Source organism: Papaver somniferum, chromosome 9 (assembly GCF_003573695.1).
Source record: "Papaver somniferum cultivar HN1 chromosome 9, ASM357369v1, whole genome shotgun sequence".
Taxonomy (NCBI): Eukaryota; Viridiplantae; Streptophyta; class Magnoliopsida; order Ranunculales; family Papaveraceae; genus Papaver; species Papaver somniferum.
In genome coordinates this window covers 177789510-177815570 of record NC_039366.1, presented here as the reverse complement: position 1 = coordinate 177815570, position 26061 = coordinate 177789510, and the positions used below count along the sequence as shown (strand labels likewise).

Genomic DNA, 26061 nt, shown 5'->3' with positions numbered 1-26061 from the left:
ATTTCTTTCGAATCTCATTATTGGCTTGTAGAAATCGGGGAAACAACGTAGTTCAAGCAAACACTTTTGCCTACATAAGCAATTTGGTCGTCACCCCATTCTTTTGCCTGCTCAAAAGGTCCAAGTTGATCTACAAACACATGGTAACCACAATTTCCGCCGCCCTCAACATCGTCGGTGGACTTGACGTAGTTATGAATAAAATGTGGTAAAAAGTGCATGTAATTTTTGTATATCGTGTAAGTAGGTCGGATATAATTACCTTCCTCATCTATAGGGAGTGATATCATCGGACCTACATCCAAGAAGACCGTCTTTTTCTCACCACCGAGGTTACTAACAACTCTTTGTGGGGTGATTAGCGATGGTTCGACCATTGGTGCTTTTCCTTTGACATCATTACCTCGGCTTCTCACTAATTTCTTAATACCAACCGCACCACCAACTTTTCTTTGGACATTGCTAGCTTCTTTGGTTGTTGAACCTTGTTGGGATGGAACAACCGGGTCTTTAATTTTGACTACACTATCAACTTTTCTTTTTGAACTTGATGCAACAACCACATTCTTCTTGCGGCGTTTTCCCTTCATTTCACTAGCTCCGCTTGCCAAAATGGATCTATATCTTCAATCGGAATCATCCTTGTGGGATAATTTGTGATAGGTGTTGTAAACACCTTGATTTTTATCTATTGTTTATGCTTTCTTTGCTATTTTTCTTGTAAATTATGTATCTTATGTTTACTTTTGAGTTATCAGGTGCAATGGAGTCATTATGAGTAAAAGATGGAGAAATCACCCATTTGGAGCGTAAAAGGCAAAAAGATCAATTCACATGCGAGTTACACTTGAAACCGGCTAAGGTTGCACAAGGAGTGAAGTATGGACTGTCAGTTTTCTGAGACTGACAGGCCAAATGGTCACTGGGTAGCCTGTATTAATCTGTTGCGTGCCTATAATTTTTCTACTCATTACTTCAGCGTTGAATTTGAGAGATTTCTGTCTCTCATTCAATCCATTTCCTTTTCACCTGAAATTAAGAAAGGAGAAGTGGCTGTGTTGTTGGGTCCGAGAGATCGAGATTAAATGAAGAGAAGAAGTCATATGTGCTACCATGATTTAATTGAAGATTTGGCAGCAAGATGGTTCAATTTGTGAAGATGAATTCAAGCACAGATGCATATGAAGAACTTAAGGAGAAGATGGAAGTTGAAATGAGGGTTTCTGAGCTTCAATTGAAGATGGGTTCGGTAGATTGTCTCATATGGATAGAAGACATGAGAAGATTTATGAAGACCTAAGGTTCTACTGTTTTGGAGGAGAAATAAGGGTTCAAGTGATGAATTTAGGTTTTGGTTTGAATTTGGAGGAGATGTTGATCGTGTATGAGTCAGAGATGGTTTGGAGAAGATTGAAGGGACTGTCATGGGTTTCTGAAGCTGAGAGTGATAAGGTTGTGATGCTGCAATCGATGTTCAGGAAACAACAGTGGTGGTGCTAGTAAGATTTAGAGTTGCAACTGATGTTAAAATCTGTAGGCAGATGCAGTTCATATGCTAGGAAGAACAAGAAGTTGTTGCCGTTAGTTACAGAGAATATGAAGTGAATGAGATTCAGAAGTTGTGGATCTGTTGAGTCTGCTGAGTTCAGGAAATGATGGTGACTGTAGCTGAGCAAATGATCGAGATGGGTACGAATCTGAGAATGGGTAGCTGTTAATGATGGCTGAAAGTGTACAGTGAGTTAGATTGAGAAGTGGAACTGGTGCTATGGTAAATTGAGTGAAACCAGAATGGATGTTATGGCAATGGATGACAGGGTAAGAAGTGTTGCAGCTGATGAAAATGGAAGAGCTAGGCTTGATGTTGAGATTGCAGGAAATCAGTGCCGAAGAAGAAGGCTTCATAGTGGTTTGTGCTCAAAGCTCAAGCTCAGTTGGGTGGATATGGTTGTTGCAAGGAGTTGTGGCTTGTGCTGGTGAACTGCAGGTGACAATGGGCTTTGACAGTCAGTTGGTGGTTCTGCTGTTGAGTACAAGAGGAAGATGGATATTTCAGGTACTGAGATGAAGTGTTGCATCTGCAGGTGGAGATAAAACTGAGCTTGCCATGAAATTGGTTGTTGTGCTCAAAATTGCAGAAAAGACAACAAAGGAGATACGAGCTACATGAGCTGTTGAAGCTGAGAATGTCAGGGATGGAAAAGTTGAGGACCTAATGGAAGCAGTGGTGTTAAGTCATGGAGTTAGCTTGGAGAACTTAACCTGATGCAGCTAAGTCTGTGATGGGCTTGAGTCTGAGATTGTGCAGCTTGAGTGTGAAGTTGCAGTTGGAGGTGGAATTGACAGTGAAGCTGGTGTTGTGTCACAATGGATAGGTTCGCAGTGAAAGGGTTGGCTTTGTTGCAGTTCAAGCAGGTTATGCAGTTGTAGGTGGTGAGTGAAATGGAGCAGGAACCTGCAGGTGAATCATTGGCTGAGGAGATTGAAATGTTGTCTAGATGAATACTTAGGTTACAGGTGAAATGACTGTGCAGAGATGAATTGGTTGTTGCTGTGCTCGAGAAGAGAATGAGAAGGAAAATGCAATTCTGGGGATGATTTGTTCACAAGAGTCAGTGAAGAATAATAAGAGTGTTTTTAGATGAATGTTTAGGACAGAGTTTCTGAGATTGCAGCTGTTGTGCTGTTATGGCAGTGGTGGAATTGGAGTTACAGAGGGATGTAATGTGACTATTGAATTCAAGCAAAGGAAAGGCTGAATGGGTTGAAGATGCAGACTGAGTTAGCCGTGGTTCTGGAGGAGTTAGAACAAGATGGATTAGCTTGTCAATTCCGCGAACCTGACAAGGTTAGTGAGTTAAAGGTGAGTAGGCGTGGACCTAATCTGGCAAGGGTTACAGGTTATAATTCCTGGAGGTTTAGAAATCTGAAGGGAGATTATATTCTCAACAGAGATCTATCAAAAGGAGAGCACCAAAACAAATATCCGATCTTTACTTTTACTTTTATTCTAGGGTTTTGAACATGATAGTTTTATTGCTTCTTCTTGTTTATGAACTCCATTGGTATGATTAGATAACTCTCTTTTGGTTGAGGAATAAGTTGGAATCCCAACCATGACATTTATGCAATGAATTAGTTTTGTCTCCATACTTTGTTGCTTATGATTCACTATTAATATTGTTATATGATTTGAATGCATGTTTAGTCGAGTCGCGAATCGGTTGAATTAGTTTTCATCTCTATTGCTAGATTAGGGTTATTATACGTAAAAGTGATAATTCCTGATTGCAAGTAGCATAATTGTGAGTATTTCTTGTAGTGATACATCCTAGTAGTCACAAGTGGATCATAACCTTTGTTAAATCGGATTAGTACTTTTACACGTTCGATTGCTTTGATTAGTCTTATTCCATAGAACTCAATGCCTTTAGGGAGTTAAACTTAATTGTGCTTTTACACTTTAGGTTGCTTTCTAGGAAGAATTCACATATGCATCTTTTAATGTGGTTGTGATGAAATCAGGGAATTAGCGGGATATACTTGCGATCAAGATATCTTAGGACTTTTAATAAAGTTGAGATTAAATATCAATTCTAGTTATTGTTGAAAAGCATGTTTGTGGATGAAAACGATATCCTTGACCAATACTTTCACATATTTGAATTGTGTGCTTTATTTCTTTGTTTTGCTTTTATTTTATTTTAGTATATTAAAATTATAATATCCCCTCTTTTGTTTGCTTAAGATACCAAAACATATTGACAACCTAGTCCTCTCTGTGGGAACGATCCTTTCTTGCCCTTGCTATATTATATATTTTGAGTAGTAAGAAAGTGTAATTATTTTTGACGCCTACGACAGCGATCAAATTTTGGCGCCGCTGCCGGGGAGGCAGCGGTTGTCACTTGTTTTTGGTTTCTTATTTTTAGTTTAGTTTTTATTATTTTATGGTTTTGACGTAGTTTTGAGAACTCTTGTTTCAGGTACTTATTGTCACATGAAAGGAGCATACTGGAGCAATGGATACGGTTTTCAACCTCCTCAACAATATGACGATTGCACACCATCTATGGAATACGATTGGAACCAATTTATTGGCTATGATCAATATCCAAGAGCTTATGGTGATTTTCATACATACCAACAACAACCTTGCAGTGGGTATGTAAGTCAAGCACCTAGGCGGGACAATTCTACTTCCAGTTTGATTTATCCGAGATGTATGAATGCTATAAATGGATTGAACATTGCACAAACCGATTTTCGCAACACTTTTTCTTACCCGAATCCGGATCGTAGTTATGATCGTTCACCCATTCAAAGGGAAGAGTCATGGGAAAGAGAACCTATTGTAGTCAATGGTGGTAAGCGTGTGAATGTCAGGAAACTTGCACAGAAATTATATAAGTTGGAAGATGAGGGAACCTCGGAAGAGCTTGTCGCAGAAATTAGTAGGACCATTCATATGGAACTTAAACGACGTGGTGATAAAGGATGGGAAATCGATGAAGATTCTTACTATGGTGAGTCTGAAAATGAAGATGATTGTGTTGAAAAGGACCAACCTTTGGAGATATTTGATGACATTAGTGTAGTTGAGTCAACTCTTGATCTTTATAATGATCAAACACCTATTCAAAAGGTACATGAGTATGATGAAACTAGTGTTTTACAGAACTTCCTTGCAACAAGGTTTGAGCCTAATGATGACGAGTGTGGTGAGAATGAAACCGATATGACCAATATTGTGGAAGACCCAATTGAGCTTGCAAAGAATTGTAATGATGATGTTTATGTCGAGACTTTGGTTAAGGCAGAAACGGACGAAGAATGGTTGCAAGGTTTTGATAGAGGACCATGATTTAAAAGAGGTGAGTAATTCACTTGAGTTTTTCAAGGATGAAGAGGATTATATGATACAAGAGATTGTGCAAGGTTTGTCTAACCCTTTGCATATTGTTTCTTCTCCTTTACCTCTTATTGGTTTGAATGTATGTGCTTCGAGAATATTGTTGAATGACTTTGTTTCTCGATTTCCGCCATTAGAGATGCTTGATTCTCAAACTATGCAGGTTTTGCAACAAGAAACCGTGGTAGTCCCTGACTTCTATATTCTTTGTACACTTCCAAGTGTGGACAAGAATAAGTGTGGGGGAAACTTTTATCGGTTAATAGTTTCATTTCTGTTTTATATTACTAATATTTGTGTGAAGCTAGTGTTTGCAAAACAGGTTTTATGGGAGGATCCCCAACTTTTCATATTGTTGGTGTATAGGGAATTCGTCTTGCAAGTCGGGCTGACGACTTTAAACCAAGCGCTAAATGGGAGGCAACCCATACGATGAGTATTTCTTATCTTATTTTTATATTCTTGTTTCGTTTTTAGCTTTTTCTTGTCTTGTATTTACTTTTTCTGATTTCTTGTCGCATATCGTTATATGATTTCCCACCTTGACTTTCTTTGGACGATTCAATTTACATTGAGGACAATGTAAAGTTTAAGTGTGGGGGAGTGGTTAAGCATTTGCATTGTAAATTTTTCATGATTTTTCAACTTTTGTGTAAATTAGTGAATAAAAAAACTCCAACTTGTAGTTAGTTTAGAGTCACATAATATACATGACGTTAAGATTATATCGAGATTCTCATAAGAGTGACTGAACTTAGAGATGACAGAGAACGTGATCGGGTTTCTTACTTGTATGAGAGTTAAAGTTGGATTTAACCATGCCAGTGGCAAATAAGGTGCAGACTGAATTCGGTATTAGAGTTGTGATCCCCTATAGTGGAGACTACCCATGTTACATCATGAGAGGCACCAACCTTCACTTCTTTGTACGTGTCTAAATTTGTGCTTTTAGAGTGTGTGTCACCGTACGTTAATTCCGAGTAGAATGGTGAGCTACCCAACCTACCACCAATAGAAGCACTATTTTGATCTCTTGAGTGCTATTTTATCAATCATGATGGTGACATCGAATTGCTAACTTACATACCACTTGTAATCTTGTTCGCAGTTAGCACCATCCACTTTATCTCTCTCTACACCAACAGGTCCATAGAAACACCATCATCATCAACAAGAGGAGCATCACAAATTCGAAGGAAAGTTGAAGACGTTCAAGGTTTACAAGCAACGATACAGAAATGAGCAAGTTTCAAATTCAAGTAAAGCAACAAGACAAGGAGCAGAATTTTTACAAGTTGAAGACTATTGTACAAGAGCGAATATTATCAAGATGAGAATTCAAGAAGTTTATGATATCGAGACATACAAGTTGTGAAGAATCGAGCGGTAAAGTACTTACACCATGGCCTTTGTACTTGCATTTTTATTTTATCTTTATCTTTATTTTTATTTGTTAATTTGTATTTTATTTTCTCTTGTCTCAAAAAAAAAACAAACTTGGGACATGGTCATCATTATGCTAGGTCCCTTGTAAAAAAAAAAAAAGACAAGAGAAAAGTTTGTTAAGTCCATCATTAGTTTTAATATTTTGTTTGTTTTTGTATTTACTTTATTTATATTGCATCTCAAATAAAACAAAAAAAAACAAAAAAAACAGACAAAAAAGTGAAAAAAAAATCATTGCATTATATTTGGCATTGATTAACAACAACCACTTTATAGGCCTCCAGTTAAAACACGATTGTCCATTGCCTCCAATATGTGGTACCTCTTATTGGCCTGCATTTAATCCAAATAGAATGTTGGGTTGGTGTATCATGTATGAGCCTAACATGGAGATGTGGAATGCTTTGAAGAAGTCGGAAGAAATTGTACATGAAGGTCAAATTTCACTTGTGGATGATTAAATGACACATGTAATGGAACTAAGTATGCTTATCAATGGAATACTATGTTTTCTGAAAAGTGGTATTAATATTTGAGAAAATGTTAGTATTTTATATAGTTTCCAGATACTAGTTCGGTTGGCAGATATTAATACATAGCTTGCCGAACTTCCTGTTCGGTTAGCTACCCAAATTTTACCAGGTTACCAAACTCTAGTTCAGAAGCCTAACACTTTAACTGCTGAATTTGACATTGAAGTTCGGTTAGGACTGAAATTACAGGACAATGCGGAACTGTACGAGACAAAAGTTCGGTTGGAAAATGAAATTACAGGACAATGCCAAACTATATGAGACATAAGTTTGGTTAGGATATGTAATTATAGGACTCTGCCGAACTTTTACAGGACTTTCCAAAATAAAATTATGTACCATCTAATATCCGAAACGCGTTATGAAAAAGTCTTTAAGGAGGCGGAAATGATATTCATATTTGAAATCCTTTCTTTTCCATCTTCGCCATTCGTTTTTTGATGTTAAAATGATTTCGTCGAATCCTTCACCCCTCAGTCGATACCGCCTTACAATACGAAATAAAGCCATAAATTCCACAACTCTATCTCTAATATTTCCAAATCGAATGAACAAAGCTAGATGATCACGGTTATAAGGGTTTGTTGTGTCGGAGATGAATTTCTCATGAATTTTCCCCCAATAACTTTGACTCATAATACCATTCATTCTTCGTTCTTCACCCCTCTTTGGATAGTATAATATGTAGTTTCTGCAAAGAGAAAGATCTTCAGATATAGTAAATTTAGGAGTAGTACCTGCCATTTGTAAGACATTTTGTAACAAAACGCTAAATATGAAACACCACATATATATATACCACTTGGGTGTATAACGGCTATAAAATTAGCCGTTACTTGATATATAGTACATAAATTTAAAGTTATGTACTATATTTGTGTCAGCTAAAGGACATTTAAATTTCAAAATTACAAGTTCGGTTAAGAGTAAAAAACTTGCGATCCAACCGAACTCGGAGTTCGGTTACAAGACAAATACAAGTGCTCACCGAACTTTTTTGTGGAGGCTCACAGCCAACTAAGCATATATACGATTCCAAAAACACTCCAAAACAAACCTAAGAGTTGGTCCGTGTGATTTATGCATCAAGAGAATGAGTTTTCCAACATGTGCAATGACAAAAATTTGAGTCTCCAGAGAACATTTAGGTGACCTAAGAAATAATGGTCTGCCAACCGAACTGCGAGTTCGGTTACAAGACAAATACAAGTGGTCACCGAACTTTTTTGTGGAGGCTCACAACCAAACTAAGCATATATACGATTCCAAAAACACTCCAAAACAAACCTAAGAGTTGGTCTGTGTGATTTATGCATCAAGAGAATGAGTTTTCCAACATGTGCAATGACAAAAATTTGAGTCTCCAGAGAACATTTCGGCGACCTAAGAAATAATGGTCTGCCAACCAAACTGTGAGTTCGGTTACAAGACAAATACAAGTGGTCACCGAACTTTTTTGTGGAGGCTCACAGCCAAACTAAGCATATATACGATTCCAAAAACACTCCAAAACAAATCTAAGAGTTGGTCTATGTGATTTCTGCATCAAGAGAATGAGTTTTCCAACATGTGCAATGGCAAAAATTTGAGTCTCCAGAGAACATTTCGGTGACCTAAGAAATAATGGTCTGCTAATCGAACTGCGAGTTCGGTTACAAGACAAATTATGTTTTGGTAACCGAACTAATATCATATGTGTGAAGGCTAACTGCTTCAGCCTACAGGAAAGTTCGGTGACCCGTGAAACGTTGCGAGCCAACCGAACTGTGACTTTGGCAACCTGGGAGAATCTCACCAGGTAACCGAAAAAAGAGTTCGATGACCAGTAGTTTATCACAGGTAACCGAACTGCCAGTTCGGTTGCAAACTTAAAAATTGCAGGTCACCGATAACATACTGTATTTCAACATTTCAGTCTTATATAACATTGAAAACACAAACCCAGTAAAAATTGAAAACACAAACAAGGTTCTAAAACAAATATAAAACTTTTAAACAAACCAAACTACGAAATCCTCAAGTAATTGTTTAAAACACACAAACATACCAAATTAGACCATACGAAGAAATCACACCATACGAAGTTGCATGACTAAGATGTCTTTTGAAACTAAAATCATACGAAATCACTAACGACCAGTTTTACGACCCCTCTTGCCACCTCCTTGTTTACCACGAGTTTTAGGTCAATCTTCCTCATCACTTGGGGTATCATCTCCTTGACCAGTTTCCTCCACAGCGCGACTTGAACCTTCTCCTTGTTGTCGACCCCTTTTACCACTTCCTTGTTTAGCACGAGTTTTAGGTCGAACTTCCTCATCACTTGGGGTTTCATCTCCTCCACCGGTTTCGTCCACAGCGCGACTTGAACCTTCTCCTGGTTGTCGACCCCTCTTCAGTTGCTTAGACCTATTTGGCTCCACCATTCTATTAGTTATAAGACCCTCCCACTGCTTGTAGTAGGCGATTTGTTCCTTAGTCTCCATCGGCTCTCCACTTTTGATTTTAGCCATCCATTTCTTCACCAATTTCGTACCCTTCAACACCTAATTCCAATTTTAAGCACAGGTAAATATTTTTTCAATACTTTGAAACAACCGAAAAGTATAAGAGAAAGAAATTTTCTTACCACGTTATCCCATAACCTTTTTGCTTCTTCTCCACAAATAGGCATCTCCTTCTGAGCTTTCTTAACCTCCCTCTACTTTGCCTTTGCCGCATCAGCCTTAGCTTGTTGTTCGTTATTTATCACAAAAGGATGACTAATTTCTTCATAAAACTCCATATAATCTTCCTCACATGCATTTACATCTTCCTCACAAGGTACCAAATCACCTCTTGGTATGTGGTAGTTAGTAAGTGCATTCCAATGTGCTACCACAGGAGTTGGTTCATGATTTGGCTCAAAATACTTCTCAGTGTTCTTTGTTCCTTGAACCTGCAAAGTGAAATTTTCATTCTCCACGTCGAGATCCATTTGGACGCAACAAAGTTGTCTTAGCATTCTCCTTGGATTATATATCGCGTAGCCGTTAGGATGCCAAATTGGTCCATAGTAAGGCGTGACGATAGAGAAAGCATTCAAGTCGTCTTCATCTACAGAGACATCATCGGGTACGGCGTCTGGGTGAAATACCACATCATTCACCGTAAGCTTATCCAATTTCTCCCTCAACGAAGTCAACCGCTCTTCTTTAGACTTTTTTTGTGCATCCAAAAACAACCATTTTCCTGTTGTAGGTTGGTTATAGGGATAAGAGTCTCTTGCACTATCCAATCTCAATTTAGGGAAGTGGTCGTAAATCCAAACCTATGCGAAAATACGAAAATATCCACGTACATGAAAATTGAATTGGAAGCAGAAAAAGTTTGTGAATAATTTGCTAATTAAAAATGTAGAAAAACTCACCTGAACAAGAGTTAAGTAACCTCCACACTTAATCCTCGACCCTTTGCTCATCTCTTGTAAAACAAAAGCAAGCACACCAGTGGCCCAAGAGTATTTGTTCATGTCATCAAGATGCTCCAAAAGCTGTAGATAATGTGCATCCACCTTATTTCCAGAAGTGTCGGGGAAAATGACAGTTCCTAGCATATATAACCAATAAGCGGTGACATGATGCTTAAGGGTCTCCCTGTCCATCACCAGCTTTCCTTTCTCCACCATCTTTTTTGTCCCTCCAAATGTTGCCTTCAACTTTACCAACTTGAATTTCTTGACCTTCTTCTTCAATGTTCCATTTGCCTCTTTTGGATTAAATTCATCACCACGTTTAGGGGACTTCACAGCACATATAAACTCACATTGAGACTTTCTTGCATCCCATCCTAGACATTTTAGAGCCAAATCTTTCAAGAGATTCATAACTCATTGAGGGGTTGTAGCCTTCTCGAAGACATTAACCTTCCAGTGGTAAGCCGACGATATTATGGTAACCATCGGGAGTAATTCCCATCTCTCCGAATGGAAGATGCATAGTATATGTCTCGGGATAATGCCTCTCGAGAAATGCGGATACGGCAACAGTGTCAAATTCCACATGTGCTAACTCAATAGATCTCCATAACACACATTCTTTAACCTTGGCTACAAACTCGTCACACTCCAAAGAAAGATCCCATGTGGACGCCTTTTGACGTTTAATAAGACGAACTGCATCGTTATGATCCTACGAAAATAACATAACACTATTAATACTTGACGAAACACTATTAATACGAAAACAACGTAACACTATGAACTTAAAGAATACCTTGGTCACATAGATCTTCGTAGCCCATGAGTGTTTGTACCCAAACAATGTTGCCCCTCCATCATTTGGAGTACCATAAGTTGGGTCCACTGGTGGAAAACACAAATCACCATGGGGAATGTGTGAGTATCTTTTGCTAGGCGGCTTCGGCTTCTTTTTCTCTTTAGCAGGAACAATTTCTTGCTCTTCTTCATCATCATTCTCTCCCTCTTCTCCATCCTCTTCCTCTTCTTCTTCTTCATCATCATCCTCTCCCTCTTCTCCATCCTCTTCCTCCTCTTCATCGTCTCCATCCTATTCCTCCTCTTTCCCTTCTCCTTCTTTGCCGGGTTCTAGTTCTTCTTCTTCTACATTTCCTTGCTCTTGTTCAACCTATTCATTTCCTTGGTCTTCATTTCCTTGCTCTTCTTCATCATCATTCTCTTCTTCAATAACATTATCAATTGTATTCTCCATCACCTCTTCATTGACATCTTGGATTACATCACAAACATTATCTTGGTTGACTTCCGGTAACAAGCCCCCTCCATGTTTAGCATTTGTGGCACCACGTTTTCGGAAATCTAAATGTTTTACTCCACGAGGGGTGGGAGTTTCCAAATCCTCATCTAGTTGTAGTCTCAATTTTTTTTTCCTTTGTTCCTAATGAACAAAAACCAAAGTATTAGCTAAACATAAGAGAATATTGTGTTATCAAATCAAATAGAACTAAAGAATAAAGTAAACATAACACTTGAAGTTAGCAGACTATAGTTCGGTTACCAATATTTTTTTTTGCATCGTAACCGAACTACGTATTTCAACAGTTCGGTTACCCATAAAAATTATCGACAAAACCGAACTCACACTTAAATTTTGAAAAACTTAGTTCGGTTACGAGAGTTTTTTTTGCGAGCACACCGAACTACATATTTCAACAGTTCGGTTAGCCATAAAAATTATCGACAAAATCGAACTCATTCTTAACTTTTGAAAAATTTAGTTCGGTTACGAGAGTTTTTTTTGCGAGCACACTGAACTACATATTTCAACAGTTCGGTTAGCCATAAAAATTATCGGCAAAACCGAACTCATTCTTTCAAAGGAAAAACTGAGTTCGGTTACGAGAGATTCTTTTGCGAGCAGACCGAACTATGTAGTTTGGTCACCAAATATTTTTCAATTTTTTGCGAGCACACCGAACTGTTCTTATTTTTGGAGTTCGGTTAGCAATTCTAGGGTTACACAAAAAATTTTCCTAGCCGAAATATCTACTGTAACTACCGTTTTCAATGACTTTTGATGATTTCTAATCGATTTCTTCAACAAATAACGAATTGAAAAGAATGGGTATGAAGGAAATTACTCGCGGATTTGCATTTCACTTGAATCGGACTTCTTGGTTGCTGTTGGATGATTGATTTTGCCTCTGAACGGTGGTTCAAGTTCTTTCTGAAGTAGCAATTGTTTTGGGAGATTCACTATATGTGGGAGTCCCGGACTCAATCCTGGAAGTCTGGGTGTTTGCTTGGCACGCATTGCTTATAAAGATTGATTAATCGACGATGAAATTTTTTCGAATTGACGATTAACGTCGATGTCTACGAAGAAGAAAAGGAAAAGAAGAGAAGAAGAAGAAGAAGAAGATGAAGAAAGAAAAGAATCAGTTTTGGAACTGATTTTTTTCTTTTAATTTAGGTTATAATTAGTGGGTTGGATTACTGGGTAGTGGGTTAGATTAGTGGGTTATTAGGGTTAGTTATAACCTTAATTAGGATAAGGACAAATTAGTCTTCCCTAATCTTTTAGGACACCCCTTATAATGTAGGGTGGACATTTGTATCACAAAGTGGTCCCCCACCTTTTTTGAGTAGTCCCCAAAAATTCATTCTTTGATATCCTGGTAGAGGTGGTGTGTACGGAGATCTCCCAAGAAAATTTTGTTATTAATCTTCTCAATGATCGTTGATGCATCACTCTCCACGATGATCTGATCGAGTTTTTTTTTCTTTCGCCACTTTCAAGGCATCTCTAATGGCACAAGCTTCTGCTTCTTCTGCAGAACAACATACAAGGTTAGTTGATTCTGCATATATGAAACTATGAATCGAGTCCCTGATTATAAAACCCTTTCCCCCATTTAGAGAGTTAAGAATCCAAGCCCCATCAGTACTAATTTTAAACCAATTTCTAGGTGGAGACACCTAGGGTGAACTAGGCTTATTAATTTTTTTTGCAGAGATAGAAGTAAGGATTGGGTGGAGACACCCAGGGTGAACTAGGCTGATTCAAATTTTTTGCAGAGATAGAAGTAAGGATTGGGTGTTTCGGGGCAGTCATCAACATTGAGTTTGCCCTTGCAAGAATAACCCCTGGTTCTTCAAGTTTATTTGCACGTACAATCTCATTTCGACTTGTCCAAATGGACCATAAGAGGCAGGCAATTAATGGGAAGTGCTCAGATCTACCGGACTGATCTTGGTATGGATGTAATTGCATCCAGAATCTACTCCATTGAATTAATGTATTACCCTGGAATCCTGTATTCTGAATGCTTAGCAAATTCCATACTCTTGTGAGATTTTTACAAGTGACCAAAGCATGCATAATTGATTCAGTTTTCATTCTACACCTTGGACATGTATAGTCAGATATGTGCATTCTCTTATGGAGAATTTCCCTGACTGGTAGAGCTCATTTCAAAGCTTTCCAGACGAATAACTGATTCTAGCAGGTACTTTAAGTCTCCAAATGGAAGTCCAAAGGTCAGTGTCACTGGTGTCACCACCAACACTAAGAGCTGCATAGGCAGACTTAGTAGAAAAATTACCATCCTTAGATGGGATCCAATAGAAGGATCAAGAGAAAGGGGAATCTGTTTAATCTTCTCTTTTGAAGGTTGATCAAAAACAACAGTTAATTTTTCTGTATCCCAAGTTCTAGTATCTTGACTTATGAAGTCCTTTAGCTTTAGATTTTTGTCAGGAATAGTATTAGCTCTTGGTGTGGCTGTTCCTATACCGGGGGTCCAATTGTCACACCAAGGATCAATGAAATTTCCTTCTCCAACCACCCATGAAATGAATGGTTTAATCTTACTCATTGTGTTATGGAGGCATTTCCAAACCCACGAAGCGGTAGGCGGGCAGATGGAATTGAGAATTTCCCCTTTAGCATAGTATTTAGCTTTCAATACTTGAGCTAGAAGAGAAGTTGGGTTCTCAACAAGCCTCCAGAAACTTCTAGCCATCATAGCTAGGTTATTAATTTCACTAATTCTGAAGCCAAGTCCCCCTTCTTTCTTTGTCTTGCAGATGTTAACCCAAGCTAAACGGTGCATCTTTCTCTTCTTTAACCTAGTGTCCTCTCCCCACCAATATCTATCAAGGTGAGAGTCAATTTTATAGCACAAACTCTTTAGAATTAGAAAAGTAGCCATTTGGTACAAAGACAAAGCTTGGCCCACATGTTTAACTAGAGTAGTTTTGCCTGCCTGAGACAAGAATTGAGTCAGCCAACTATTCACCCTATTCTCCACTGCAGTAAGGAGAGATAGATGAGTTTGCATTTTGGATCAAAGTATTGTAATGGGAGCACCCAAGTATTTCTCACTAAGATTGAGATTAGAGATGTTTAGGATTTTTGCTAGCATTTTCTTGTGTCTTGGATGCCCTTTGCCACTAAAAAGTATACCTGGTTTGTTAAAGTTAATCTCTTGACCACTAGCTTTACAGTACTTCTGCAGGTAATCTTTAATAGCATGAAACTCAGGGATTGTGGCCTTAGTGAAAAGTAAACTATCATCATCAAACAAAATGTGGCTGATAGAAGGGGCAGAGCCGGTACATTTTATGCCATGCACCAGGTGATTCTCCTCTAAATGTTTAATATAGCATGAAAGAGCCTCGTCACAAATTATGTAAAGGTAAGGGGACACTGGGTCCCCCTGCCTTAAGCCTCTTTCAGGTTGAATTTTCCCAATAAGACTTCCATTTAGGAGAATAGAATAAGAAACGGTACTCAAACAATTCAAAATGAGTCTAATCCATTTCGGATTGAAACCCAAATTAGCCATTGTCTTTGCCAAGAAGGACCATTCCACTCTATCGTACGCTTTGGACATGTCCAGCTTCACTGTAGCATAACCAACTTTCTTTTTTGTCTTTTTTATTGTGTGAATAAGCTCATGAGCAAGAATCACATTATCAGCGATTTGTCTTTTAGGGACAAAAGCGCTCTGGTTTGGCGAAATTACTCTATCCATTAGAGGCTTCATTCTGTTTGCTAACGTTTTAGAAACTACTTTGTATGCGAAATTACATAGCCCAATTGGCCTGAACTGATCCGCGGACTCGGCCATGGGATTCTTAGGAATCGGGACAATATTAGTATGGTTAAACTGAGTTAAAAGATGCTCAGTCTCGAAGAATTGCTTCACCATTTGGGTGACACTTTCACAGACCACGTCCCAATATGTTTGGTAGAATATGCCGGTGAAGCCATCAGGCCCTGGGGATTTCTTCGCCCCCATTTAAAAAGCTGCAATCTTAATTTCTTCGTCAGTTAAGGGGGCTAACAACATATCATTATCCAAGGTAGTCAGCTTAGGCTTAATAGTGTCTACTACAATATCTTGTCCATCAGTACCAGCAGTAGTATAAAGTTGTTGAAAGTAAGATATAAATTCATCCCCAGTGGCTTCTCTCGTAGTAAGCCATGAGCCATTTCTTGCTTTGATCCAAGAAATATGATTTCTCTTCCTCCTAAACATAGTTGACTTGTGAAAAAAAGGCATATTTTTATCTCCTTCATTTAACCATAACTCCCTCGATTTATCCTTCCATAGGATTTCTTCCAGGGAATACAAGTAAGTGAGCTTGTCAGTTAGCTCGACAATTTTCCTTGTATCCCCAGGGGAGGTGGTTTGAACATCATACAAGTTGTTTTTTGTTTCATGCAGTGAAACATTTAAGTTCCCAAAAGACATTTTATTCCAAAGTCTTAGTTTTTCCTTAGCATGGTTCAGCTTTTGTTTTAGTTGAAAGGATTTTGAACCCCTCGTCTGAATTAACCAGGCCTGTTCTATAACAGTTTTGCAGGAATCATCCTCAGTCCACATGGACATAAAGTGATAAGGTTTAGGAAGATTTTCAACACCAGGGCTTAAAGACACCAGTATGGGAGCATGATCAGAACTAATTCGAGGGAAATGGAGTGTGAGAGTATGAGGGAAAGCATCCTCCCACTTTTCATTAACAATTGCACGATCGATGCGCTCCATAACAAGATTATCTCCTTCCTGCTTATTAGTCCAAGTAAAATCTGGACCTGTGAAGGGCAAGTCTCTCAGATCCCACTCATTCATAAGGGTTTTCAAGTCTTTAGTATCAGCTTCACTGACAGGCCTTTCCCTCCACTTATCTTGGGAAAGCAGCAAGCAGTTTAAGTCCCCTACGCCTATTGAAGGTACAGAGTGATCATATGGCTGGCCCCTAAACGCGGCCCAACTATTTGTTCTCAGGTTTCTATTAGGTTCCCCATACACAAAATACAAATGACAGAGTGTATTAGCTTTAATTGACTTAGAGGAGCAAAAGAATCCCTGTTGACTAGAATGGTTGATTGTAATATCAAATCCATCTTTCCAGGCAAGGCCAACTCCTCCTTTCTTCCCAATGGAAGGTAACACATTAGAATTGTGATAACCCAAAGATCGAAATTTGTTCACAGATGTATTAACACTACTCATAGTTTCGCAGATAAAGATTATATCTGGGGATTTCAGTTTGACAAGATCTGGAGCTCTCGAACTGCCTCTGGTTTACTAAAACCATGACAGTTCCAACTAAGGATACTCATTAAGCCTACAAATATTAGTATTAGGCACTTACCTGTTCCCCAGTGGAAGTCTCCAAAGAGCACAAACAGCCACCGTCGTTCTTTTTAATCATCTTTACATCCTATTAAACAGGCTTACTCCTGAAGAAATAACAAAAAAATAGCTATCAGGTCAGGCCTGGGGGTGAACAAAAATAGTAAGAGGATTTATAAAACTGATTTTGTAGGAATTTAATCAAACAAAAATTAAAAAAAGAAAGAGGGTCCAATTGATCACTGCAAGAAGATACTTAGTGAGAATAAGAAGTAAATGAATTCAAAATCAACCAAAGGCTAACAATTATTGTCAGATGTCAAATAAATTTCTAACTTAAGCAGTAAGGATTTTAATTTAATTCAAAACATAGGCATGAAGATCTCTATCAGAGACAGTGAATTAGCTGACTAAAAATAAAAAAGAAATTGAGGACAAGTGAGAGAGATAATTATGGTAAACCGGATGACCGAATCTCCGAGTAGACGAAAGTGAATCTCAAGGCTAAAGAAAGGTAAAATTAAAGGTCTGAACTTTAATACATATAAGAACAGATTTGCTCCAAATTAAAAGCAATAACAAATTAAGAGAGCAGTAGAAAAGAGTTAAGGAAGATGAAGGTAATAGTTTTCGTATGTTGATGGGTAGGAAGATAGGTTGCGGGGGTACGGGGGGTATTGTTAGAATTTCTGGGGGTATATAGAGAAAGACATTCTGGATGAGTTCGTGAAATGTTCAACCCCGTTCGGAGGGGCGTGACTAAAACCCTTTCTCCCTCTCTTTCTCTCTAACCCTTAAACCCCACTCCCCTCGGCACTTAAAAGTCTGAGGCAAGTTACTCTGTCTCGTTCTTCAACGCCTCTCTCAGAGGTCTTTGTCCGAGCTAGGGTTCTTCATCATCACTTGGCAGTACTTGAAAGTTCGTTAACAAAGCCTTCCAAACTAGGGTTCACTTGGCAGTCGGTGCTTCTTTCTCTGCAACAAGGTATTTCTCTACCAACCTCCTATCTGTGTAAACTTCTCTTCCATAACTGTCTCTTTCCTCTTTCCAATTTTGATTTCCCTGTGAATCCGTTTCTGGTTTTGCATGAACTTCCCTACCACGTTCTTATTTGGTTCGAATTGCTGATTAGAGAGTGTTAATTGAATTAGGGTATATATATCTCAGGTTGCCTATTACTGATTGATTATCAAGTTAAAGTTATTGGTTAGGAATTTGGATTGTATATTTGGGTACCCTTACTGAAAATTTAACAAAAACAAAACTATGCTCACGAGAGATTTCTAGGTTTGAATTTGATCTAAATAAATGGTATCCTGGTAGTAGCAATTTTGATAATAATAGTGACTAGTAGTATGTGAGATACTAGGTAGACTCCCTGTATATCACTTATAGTTATTCATTGAAACATCTATAGGTGAAAGGAAAACTCTTTTTGCCGTTCTAATTTTAGGGCTAGCTTATTGCTTGCAGCATTGTAAGCTTGATTTTTTTTTAAATTATTTACCACCCTTTTAGGGGATTTTTGTGTTAAGGCTTTCATTGTCTCCTTTCAGAAAATGTTTCCTTTTCAACCCCCCTTTCCCCATCTTCCCAACCAAATACAAATGGGAGGAAGTAACTTCTCAACTCCACAACAGGTAATTTCTTTTCTTTCTTTTTTTAAACTGTAATGTTTATTTTGGTGTATTGGTAACTTAGTGTTGTGATGATATTGATAATGACAATGTTTTGTCTGCATAAACCAGGTCATGCCATCCAATCAAGGTGTCACAAACCAATCAAATTTTTCTAATGGCTTCAATCCTGGAGTTGTGGCTCCGTATGGAATCTTTTCTGCCATGCCTAATGCCCACTTTCTGAATGTTGCTAACCCTCATCCACAAATGCAGAATAGCCATGTTGGGAGACCCTTTCCTGGTTCTGGTCCTCATAATATGAATTCTGTCATGACATCTCCACAATGTGGGAATTCTCAAAACTTTCCGCAGAATACTAGTCAGCAAGGGCCATTGTTTATGCAAAATCACAATAGACCACCCTTTCAGTCATATCCACAGGCAGTAATGTTTAATCCATACAATCAGCCTATGCCCATGAACCAACCTACTGGTTATCCACGGAGTCAGTTTGTACAAATCCCTGTCAATCCTTCTCAAGGTCTGCCTCATCCATGTCCAAATCCCTTGTGGGGGAACCAACAAATGGGTTTCATGAATTCCAGTGGAGTTGCATCGCAGAATGCACAAGGTCTGCATTCGTTTAACCCAATCCCAGCAGCTCAGAATACATCTCAAAAAAATTCACAGGTACTTTTGTTTTACTGCATTAGTTTGTCTAGCAACTGCCATCTCTCCATCCTTCTCATAGTACATATATGTTTGGATTCTGTCTTAGGGGAACAAAACTAATGACGGTGGAAAAGATGCCTCAAACATCAGCCAGAAAAGCTTTCACAACAAAAAATTTACAAGGAATCACCAGGAATCTGGTAGAGGAGAATTACCAAATCCAAGGTCTGCTTTGCTACAGTACATGCTAATTTCCCAGCATATCTTAAGTTTTATGTATTATGTATGGAATTTGTCTTATAAATTGTAAATGACTTTTTTATTTATTATAAATTTCTCAGATTTCAAAAATCCAAGTTTCAAGCCAGGGAAAATGCCAAGGGAAATTTCAAGTCCAACAAGGGAAAGGGAGGAAAAGGTTTTGTGCTCTTTTTGTGCTGTGATATTACTAGATAAACATCTTATAAGTAAATTGGTAGTTAGGTCGCATTACGGTATCGGTTTACTTTTCTCTTGTCCTTGAATAGCATGACTATACTACCCGCAGTTGGGCACATGGTTTTGTATTGTAAATAGAAGGTCAATTACAGAATTGTACTTAAGATTAAGGAATGAAATGTGAAAACAAAAAATTAAATTTCATTTATATGCGTTTGCTTTGAACATGCTTTCAGTAAATATCTCCGCATCATTCAAGAACTTTAGTTACCACTATACACATCTTTTCATGCCATGTAAATCAACCCCTTTCACACGGTGAAGGACTGATTTGGAATCCTTTTACTGGTGGATATAGGTCCACAAAATGCTGGTCCTGGAAAATCTCTACTGGATAATTCTGTCAAGCATGCTAGCGAGGAACATAAAAGGTAGACTTCACCATGTTCTTAGTCTTTTCCTCTTTGGCACAAGAAAAGAGCTTTCGAAATCTGAAAATCTACAAGGCTTTCAACTATAATACCATGTATGGTTGTTTATTTGATTTTTTTTTTCTGTAAGATTTCCCCGTCCAAACTACTCAGAACGAGAAATCCAGCAATGGCGTGAAGAAAGAAAGAAGAACCATCCTCTGAGGTCCAATGCGGAGAAGGTTATATTTCTGATAATTGTATAGATGCAGTACATGCATAACATTAAATTCAAGTAATCTAAAACATGTGATCTAATAAAATCAGTTATCCATACTTTCAGAAGTTGGCTGATAAACGCTCTGAAGAGGCGAAAAGGCGGCGTCAGGTATACAAATTATTAAAAACATATGAATATTGTATTAGTGCTTAGGAGTTTTTGTTTTTCTTGAAGCATGGGCTTAGGAGTTGTGAATATGTGACGGGCATCCACCTAATAAGTAATAATCGTACTTTTGAGAAATGCTTGGCACCTTAGTAGCTTACATCAGCTGACATTGCTTGGCATATTGTGTGCTATACTGTTATCAATTAATGTTGGTTCATAATGAAATTCTCTTTCTTCTGATGAAGCCCGGGGTGCCTCTTCCTTGCTTAATGTCTTTGTAAAACTTTGTTTAGAACAACAAGTGTTAAATTAATTGATTTGTTCCCTCAATTCGATTGGTCTTGTAGCAACTTAAGGAGATCCTTGCGAAGCAGGTCGAGTTAGGTTGTGATGTTGCTGAATTACCGCCAAATTATTTAACAGACTCTGAAAAGGAAGGAAGGTTTCAAAACAAGCACAACAAAAGAGGAAGACGTGGCAAGCAAAACCGATTCTCCAAAAAGCAGAAGGCGGGGAACGGAGAAGATTCAGTTGTACAGCCTGATATGTGCAGGGAGCCAACCCTTCTTCAGAAACTTCTAAGTGCAGACATTAAGAGAGATAGGAGCCATCTTCTGCAAGTTTTCAGGTTTATGGTGACAAATTCTTTCTTCAAAGACTGGCCAGACACGCCATTAGAGTTTCCTTTGATCACCATTAAAGAAGGAGAGAGTAAAGGTGAGATCAGTGAAGAGATATCTTCTCCAATTCTGGATCATAGTAATTCTATATTACAAGGTGATGAAGAAGATGAGGATAATGACGAGACAAAGGAGGAATCCGACACTGAAGAGGGCGAACTCACAGAGTAGGATGAAGAAAAGGCTTCCTTGTACATATTCATTTTCTATTTTGAGCGAATACTGGATAGAATCCTGTTAATGTAACTAGTATTCTGCAGTTTTTGTGAATTATAGAGTATTTGCTTGATGATCCAGGCATGTTTTTCCTAATGTTGTACTTGTACAATTGAAACAGTTTGAAAGATAATGAACTGCCAAACATTTAGCTTCCATTGCCAGTGTCTGCATACGTCTTTTTATCTTGAAAAACAAATGATGTTCCCAACTTTCCACGAGCTCCATAGTCTGAAAAGTAATTGACAGAAGTTAACAGCATAAAGTCTACTAAACTAAAGCTAATGAAGTGGGAATGTACACAAAAACATTGAACACAAATTTGGGAATGTTAACTGATATTGGGAAAAGTATGTCTAGCCTGAATGTCACTCTGAAAAACTAATACGTAAGGACTAAGAAACAACCGGAAGCCAACAGCATCCTATTGCGCATACTGAAATGCAGAGGCAAGGTTGGAAGTACGGAAAATGCCGAACCGGTATCCAGAAAACATATAAAAATGCATGCCGAACCGGTATCCAGAAAACATATAAAAATGCGTAGTTGGGAAACGCCTGCATAGCATATCTTCAAGGGCAACTGTGGTAATAAAAGAGTGTGGACTGCAGTCACCATCGAATTATCTGGGGCATTGCCTCCAGAAGAGTTAATCACTGAAGCCTTAAAGATCCTGGAAGAGAAGTGTGTCAGAGTGATAGCTGAATTGTCATGAGGTCATTGATTGTTTTAGAAGGAAGAATTAGGGTGTTAATTTCTCTCATTAGATTTTTGAGTTTATATCATCTGCCCTTCATTGTACCAATACTTGTGAAACATGAAGCAAATTTTGGTAAAGATGTGACACTTTTTTGGTTACTAGCAATTGACTGCATTAGCTACTTAAATTCATTGGCAAGATGATATACAGTACTTAAAATTACCGTAGAATGTCAAAACAGCACTTCTTTTCAATACAAAATTTTCATCCGTCATGTTAAACTATTACTGCAGCTAATAACATCCTTTATTTTACCCTGCTTCATAAATTATCCCGATCGTCCAGGGAGTGCGAGAAATGGCCTGAAAGTCATGACTAATCCAATCACCAAATTCACATTTAGGATGAAGAAAATCAAATAGTTACCTGCATACATTAATCAAATTTGATTAAGTTTCTCTACCAATACAAAGTATCTAAAAACATAGGAGCGTGACCCAGATCCAACTAAACAAATCGATGAATCCGGCATGACCATGTTATACAAGTTAGCCTTGGCGTATAACCAGACTGAGAAGCCAAAAATTATGGTCCTTAAGAATTTAAAGTACCTAAAAGGGACAATTTTCAGAGTTTGAATCAGGTGCAGATACGTACCAGGTAAAAAGGAAGCATTTATACGCTTTTGTGCCAATGAAAAGCTGCAAAAACAAATTCTAATTGGTTGAGAAAGTAAATTAAAACAACATGACATGCTTTCAACAAGTTGACATGCACTTACAGAGCACCACCACCGGCTGGACCAAATGCTTTGAAAAGAGACATGGCAGTCATAGAAATTCCATTTGCAGCTCCTCTTTGGTGTTGAGACTGTTATTAAAATGGTACCAAATTCATAAAACCATCCATCTAGTATAGCAATCAAATTCAACGGCCAATACAGAACAAAGAAGGGTAAGGATCCTAAGCGAGGGAGAGACTTACGACTGAGTTGTTCTGTATGATTATTAAGCCAGTGAAGATAGTAGTCTGTTTAGCGATAGAACAACCAACGTTAAACATCATTTTTCATTTCAACTCTTGAAACTAGAGGTAAGGAAACTCTCAACTTGAGCTTGTACTTACAGCGAAAATGTTCTTTAAAACTGATGCAGTATTTATTATCAAGTAAAGGTTGTGCCCATGTAGTTTAGCTATGAACGGATAACTTGAAAGCAATACTATAGATAAAACCTTCAAACAGAAAAAAATCATAAATTAGATAAAATCATGTATAATGAACTGCAAATGGTGTACAGATAATGTACTTAAAACATAGGTACCGCCCCAGCGCGAGCTACTGAGAGGGTTCCCAGAGTCCTCTCAATTGTTGGATATATTACAAGTTGAAAGAGGAAAAGACCAACACCTGATACAGTGGAAGTAGTAGTCAAGTATTGTTATCTTGATGACAGAAAATTGTTCAAGCAATATTCGATAGTCAACTCAACAGTTGAGACCAATTAAAGAGAATTATCGGATATATGTACCTGTGATTGAAAGGATTTCACCAACATCCTCAGTGGTGTAACTCAATCCACCAAACTTCCTAGGACTTACAGCCCATAACGAGAAAATCTGTCAAAGTAATTCCTACTTACAGTCAAATTCAAGGAGGAGTAGTAGTTCAAACATAAAAACATAGACGAGGCATGGATCAATCACCTCACTGTAGGCCATATCATGAAGTGAGAAAATACAATATACAACGATACATGAGATTAGCGGCCAATTTGTAAAAAGGCTTCCCTTAGAATCCGTCACTGATCTTACTTCCTCATTCTCTTGTATCTTTTCAGTCACATGATCAGCCTCATACGATTCTTCATTTGGTGCACTATGTTTGTGCAATGTTTCCTATAACAGAATGAGATTACACGTCAAGAGATGATAGATTTAAGATTTGGAGATCATCAGTTTAACATAACTCAAGCGAATAAGAAACACACCGGAAGCCAACAACATGCTATAGTTGCAGCCGTTGCGCATACTGATATACAGAGGCAAGGTAGAAAGTACGGAAATCTGCATTTATTATGTAGAAAACATCAAAGTAAGTTGAAAACCACAGAAAATGCTGAAGAGATATCCAGAAAACGTATCAAATGCAACAAACATGTAATACTTCTTACCTTGCAAAAAGAGAATCTTTTGTAAATACATTTGGATATTTCTCTGCAGGCTAGAAGAGCATTAACTTATTTAGACCCATGAGAACAAATGATTGCAATTCATATCAAAATTCATATGCAAGGAACTATTTGTTCTAAGATACCTGTGCTAGGAAACCTCCAATAGCAGGACCAACTATCAACCCTATTGCCCATGCCGTACTAATCTGAAGAAAAGCAATATGAATATGTATCCATCCGGCATAATCTTTGTAAAGAGACTACAAGTATGTCGGTTTCCATGAAAAATGAGAAGAAGTCTTACAAATGATAGTCCTAAAGCTTGATATTCTTTCCGGCAAACTTCAGTAGCATAAGCCTGAAAAAAATGCAACAGACAAATCCAAATAAGTACAATAACAAAAATAAACTGGAGCAAAAGCAGTAACAAGAAGCACACACCTGAACTGGACCGAATATACCACTGAAACATCCAAGAAGAAATCTCATAGCAACAGCTATCCAAAAGTTTGTACAGAGACCAAATAGAGTGTTGCATATAATCCTGAGACGAAACTTTTACCAGATCAATAACTGTAACATTAGATCGTATTTTTTTTTTCTACAAGAAGTCCAGTGTGGGAAAATCAGCTCAGATTTCAGTTTGAAATTTGCAAGTAAATAAAATTTGAGCAGTACTAACACTGTAGTACAGCAAGCGAGTATAACAGGTTTACGACCGTATCTGTCAGCTAAGGCTCCCCACAACAGAGACGTTAAAGCTCTTCCAAACATGTATGCAGATCCTAAAACAAAAGGCAATTATGAAAGACATAAGTAGAATTGGTTTATAAAGATCATAACCAATGACTTCGATTCAGAGCACGGCAGCGACAACAACAAACAGCTGGGAATTCACATGCCCATCCTTCATCCAAGACATTGTTTTTAATGATAGGATTGGAACTAAATATCCTAGAAATGTAACCTCAAGTTTCCTCTCTTAAATAAAATTGGTGAACCTTTCAAAAAAAAAACCCAATGACTTCGATTCTTAATGATTTACTGTGAAGGCACACTGACCTACGCATCCCGCATAGTATCCAATGTCTTCCTCCTTTTTGGCTATATTGAAGTCTCTTACCTACAAATAGAAAAATGAAAATGTAATGCGCCTTTCGAATAAAAGACATACAAGTTTTCATGATTTCAGAGTCCTATATTAACATAACCATCGCTTACCAGAAAGTATAGGTAAGGAAACAGGGATGATATTGGAAGAACTGAAAAGAAAAACACGAAAAGGAATATTGTTAGAGCAGAAATAAGTGCTGGCTACATTTAGTTTTTTTTTCCATCTCTGCAGTGCTTAACGATAACGAGATTACTCACCGGGGCTTAATACCACAATCCATATATACACTAATTCCTTATAAGGTATTCCTAAGTTCTTTGCTTTCCTATCGTCAATTTTGCAACCTGGGCAACTGACATAGTACACAACATCCTTCTCAGTCTTCGACAACAATCCTGTTCTATTACTATTCTGATGATCTGCCATCCTAGCATCAACAGTTAGTAGCTAGTCTCCACTCTAAATATACAAAGTTGTTTCACTTATTATGAACATATCAGAAAGACCAACTCATTTTAAAGAGAAACATAGTCCCTGCAGGATATTTAACTTCACTTGCAGTTACTGTAAACCCATGTACTTCGATCTCTGTTGAATTTCAACTAGGAATCTTTCTGTTAAACTAAGTAATAAAACAAGGAAATTCATATCGACAGC

The 26061-nt window shown here is 37.9% G+C and overlaps 4 protein-coding genes across 6 annotated transcripts; 1 reads left to right on the top strand and 3 right to left on the bottom strand.

The window, feature by feature from the left end:
* Nucleotides 1-8773: 8773 nt before the first annotated feature.
* LOC113309255 lies at nt 8774-17594 on the bottom strand. 3 transcript variants are annotated; one of them, XM_026557673.1, is made up of 6 exons: nt 17015-17594; nt 12490-13179; nt 11145-11786; nt 10301-11060; nt 9521-10201; nt 8774-9437 (listed from the first exon to the last, which is right to left on the bottom strand). In XM_026557673.1, exons 4-5 carry the CDS (start codon nt 10754-10756, stop codon nt 9593-9595), a joined length of 1065 nt encoding a protein of 354 aa, XP_026413458.1. In that variant the 5' UTR covers nt 10757-11060; nt 11145-11786; nt 12490-13179; nt 17015-17594; the 3' UTR covers nt 8774-9437; nt 9521-9592. The 3 variants fall into 3 exon arrangements, with proteins under 3 accessions (XP_026413458.1, XP_026413457.1, XP_026413456.1); XM_026557672.1 differs by having other exon boundaries at nt 12985-13179; XM_026557671.1 differs by lacking the exon at nt 12490-13179.
* Nucleotides 10791-15654, bottom strand: LOC113312908. Its single transcript, XM_026561639.1, has 4 exons — nt 14817-15654; nt 13809-14660; nt 11145-11233; nt 10791-11060 (listed from the first exon to the last, which is right to left on the bottom strand). Exons 1-4 carry the CDS (start codon nt 15652-15654, stop codon nt 10791-10793), a joined length of 2049 nt encoding a protein of 682 aa, XP_026417424.1.
* A 127-nt stretch (nt 17595-17721) lies between the features above and the next one.
* LOC113309254 lies at nt 17722-21577 on the top strand. The gene is made up of 9 exons (XM_026557670.1): nt 17722-17980; nt 18553-18636; nt 18745-19305; nt 19394-19512; nt 19629-19705; nt 20084-20156; nt 20287-20377; nt 20479-20523; nt 20871-21577. The coding sequence occupies exons 2-9, from the start codon at nt 18556-18558 to the stop codon at nt 21372-21374; spliced, it is 1551 nt and encodes a 516-aa protein (XP_026413455.1). The 5' UTR covers nt 17722-17980; nt 18553-18555; the 3' UTR covers nt 21375-21577.
* A 727-nt stretch (nt 21578-22304) lies between these two features.
* On the bottom strand, nt 22305-25776 carry LOC113313661 (protein ZINC INDUCED FACILITATOR-LIKE 1-like). The gene is made up of 17 exons (XM_026562455.1): nt 25662-25776; nt 25512-25552; nt 25353-25413; nt 24973-25075; nt 24732-24834; nt 24595-24648; nt 24434-24496; nt 24291-24340; nt 24108-24183; nt 23824-24015; nt 23649-23736; nt 23442-23527; nt 23245-23352; nt 23104-23148; nt 22901-22989; nt 22777-22820; nt 22305-22545 (listed from the first exon to the last, which is right to left on the bottom strand). The coding sequence occupies exons 4-17, from the start codon at nt 25062-25064 to the stop codon at nt 22448-22450; spliced, it is 1188 nt and encodes a 395-aa protein (XP_026418240.1). The 5' UTR covers nt 25065-25075; nt 25353-25413; nt 25512-25552; nt 25662-25776; the 3' UTR covers nt 22305-22447.
* Nucleotides 25777-26061: the final 285 nt, after the last annotated feature.

Bases quoted from the DNA above. Each gene is read 5' to 3' on its own strand.
- LOC113313661 (XM_026562455.1), bottom strand. From the start codon at position 25,064: ATGTTTGGAAGAGCTTTAACGTCTCTGTTGTGGGGAGCCTTAGCTGAC. The intron at 24,184-24,290 runs GTAAGAAGTATT...TAATAAATGCAG, and splicing joins AAAGATTCTCTTTTTGCAAG to ATTTCCGTACTTTCTACCTT. The intron at 23,528-23,648 runs GTACATATATCC...CCACTGTATCAG, and splicing joins TGAAATCCTTTCAATCACAG to GTGTTGGTCTTTTCCTCTTT.
- LOC113309254 (XM_026557670.1), top strand. From the start codon at position 18,556: ATGTTTCCTTTTCAACCCCCCTTTCCCCATCTTCCCAACCAAATACAA. The intron at 19,513-19,628 runs GTCTGCTTTGCT...TAAATTTCTCAG, and splicing joins GGAGAATTACCAAATCCAAG to ATTTCAAAAATCCAAGTTTC. The intron at 20,524-20,870 runs GTATACAAATTA...TTGGTCTTGTAG, and splicing joins AGGCGAAAAGGCGGCGTCAG to CAACTTAAGGAGATCCTTGC.
- LOC113309255 (XM_026557673.1), bottom strand. From the start codon at position 10,756: ATGAATCTCTTGAAAGATTTGGCTCTAAAATGTCTAGGATGGGATGCA. The intron at 10,202-10,300 runs GTGAGTTTTTCT...ATTTTCGCATAG, and splicing joins GTTACTTAACTCTTGTTCAG to GTTTGGATTTACGACCACTT.
- LOC113312908 (XM_026561639.1), bottom strand. From the start codon at position 15,654: ATGGGGGCGAAGAAATCCCCAGGGCCTGATGGCTTCACCGGCATATTC. The intron at 11,234-13,808 runs GTCAGGGAAATT...GTTTTCCACCAG, and splicing joins CTTTGAAATGAGCTCTACCA to TGGACCCAACTTATGGTACT. The intron at 11,061-11,144 runs GTATTCTTTAAG...TTATTTTCGTAG, and splicing joins CGAAGATCTATGTGACCAAG to GATCATAACGATGCAGTTCG.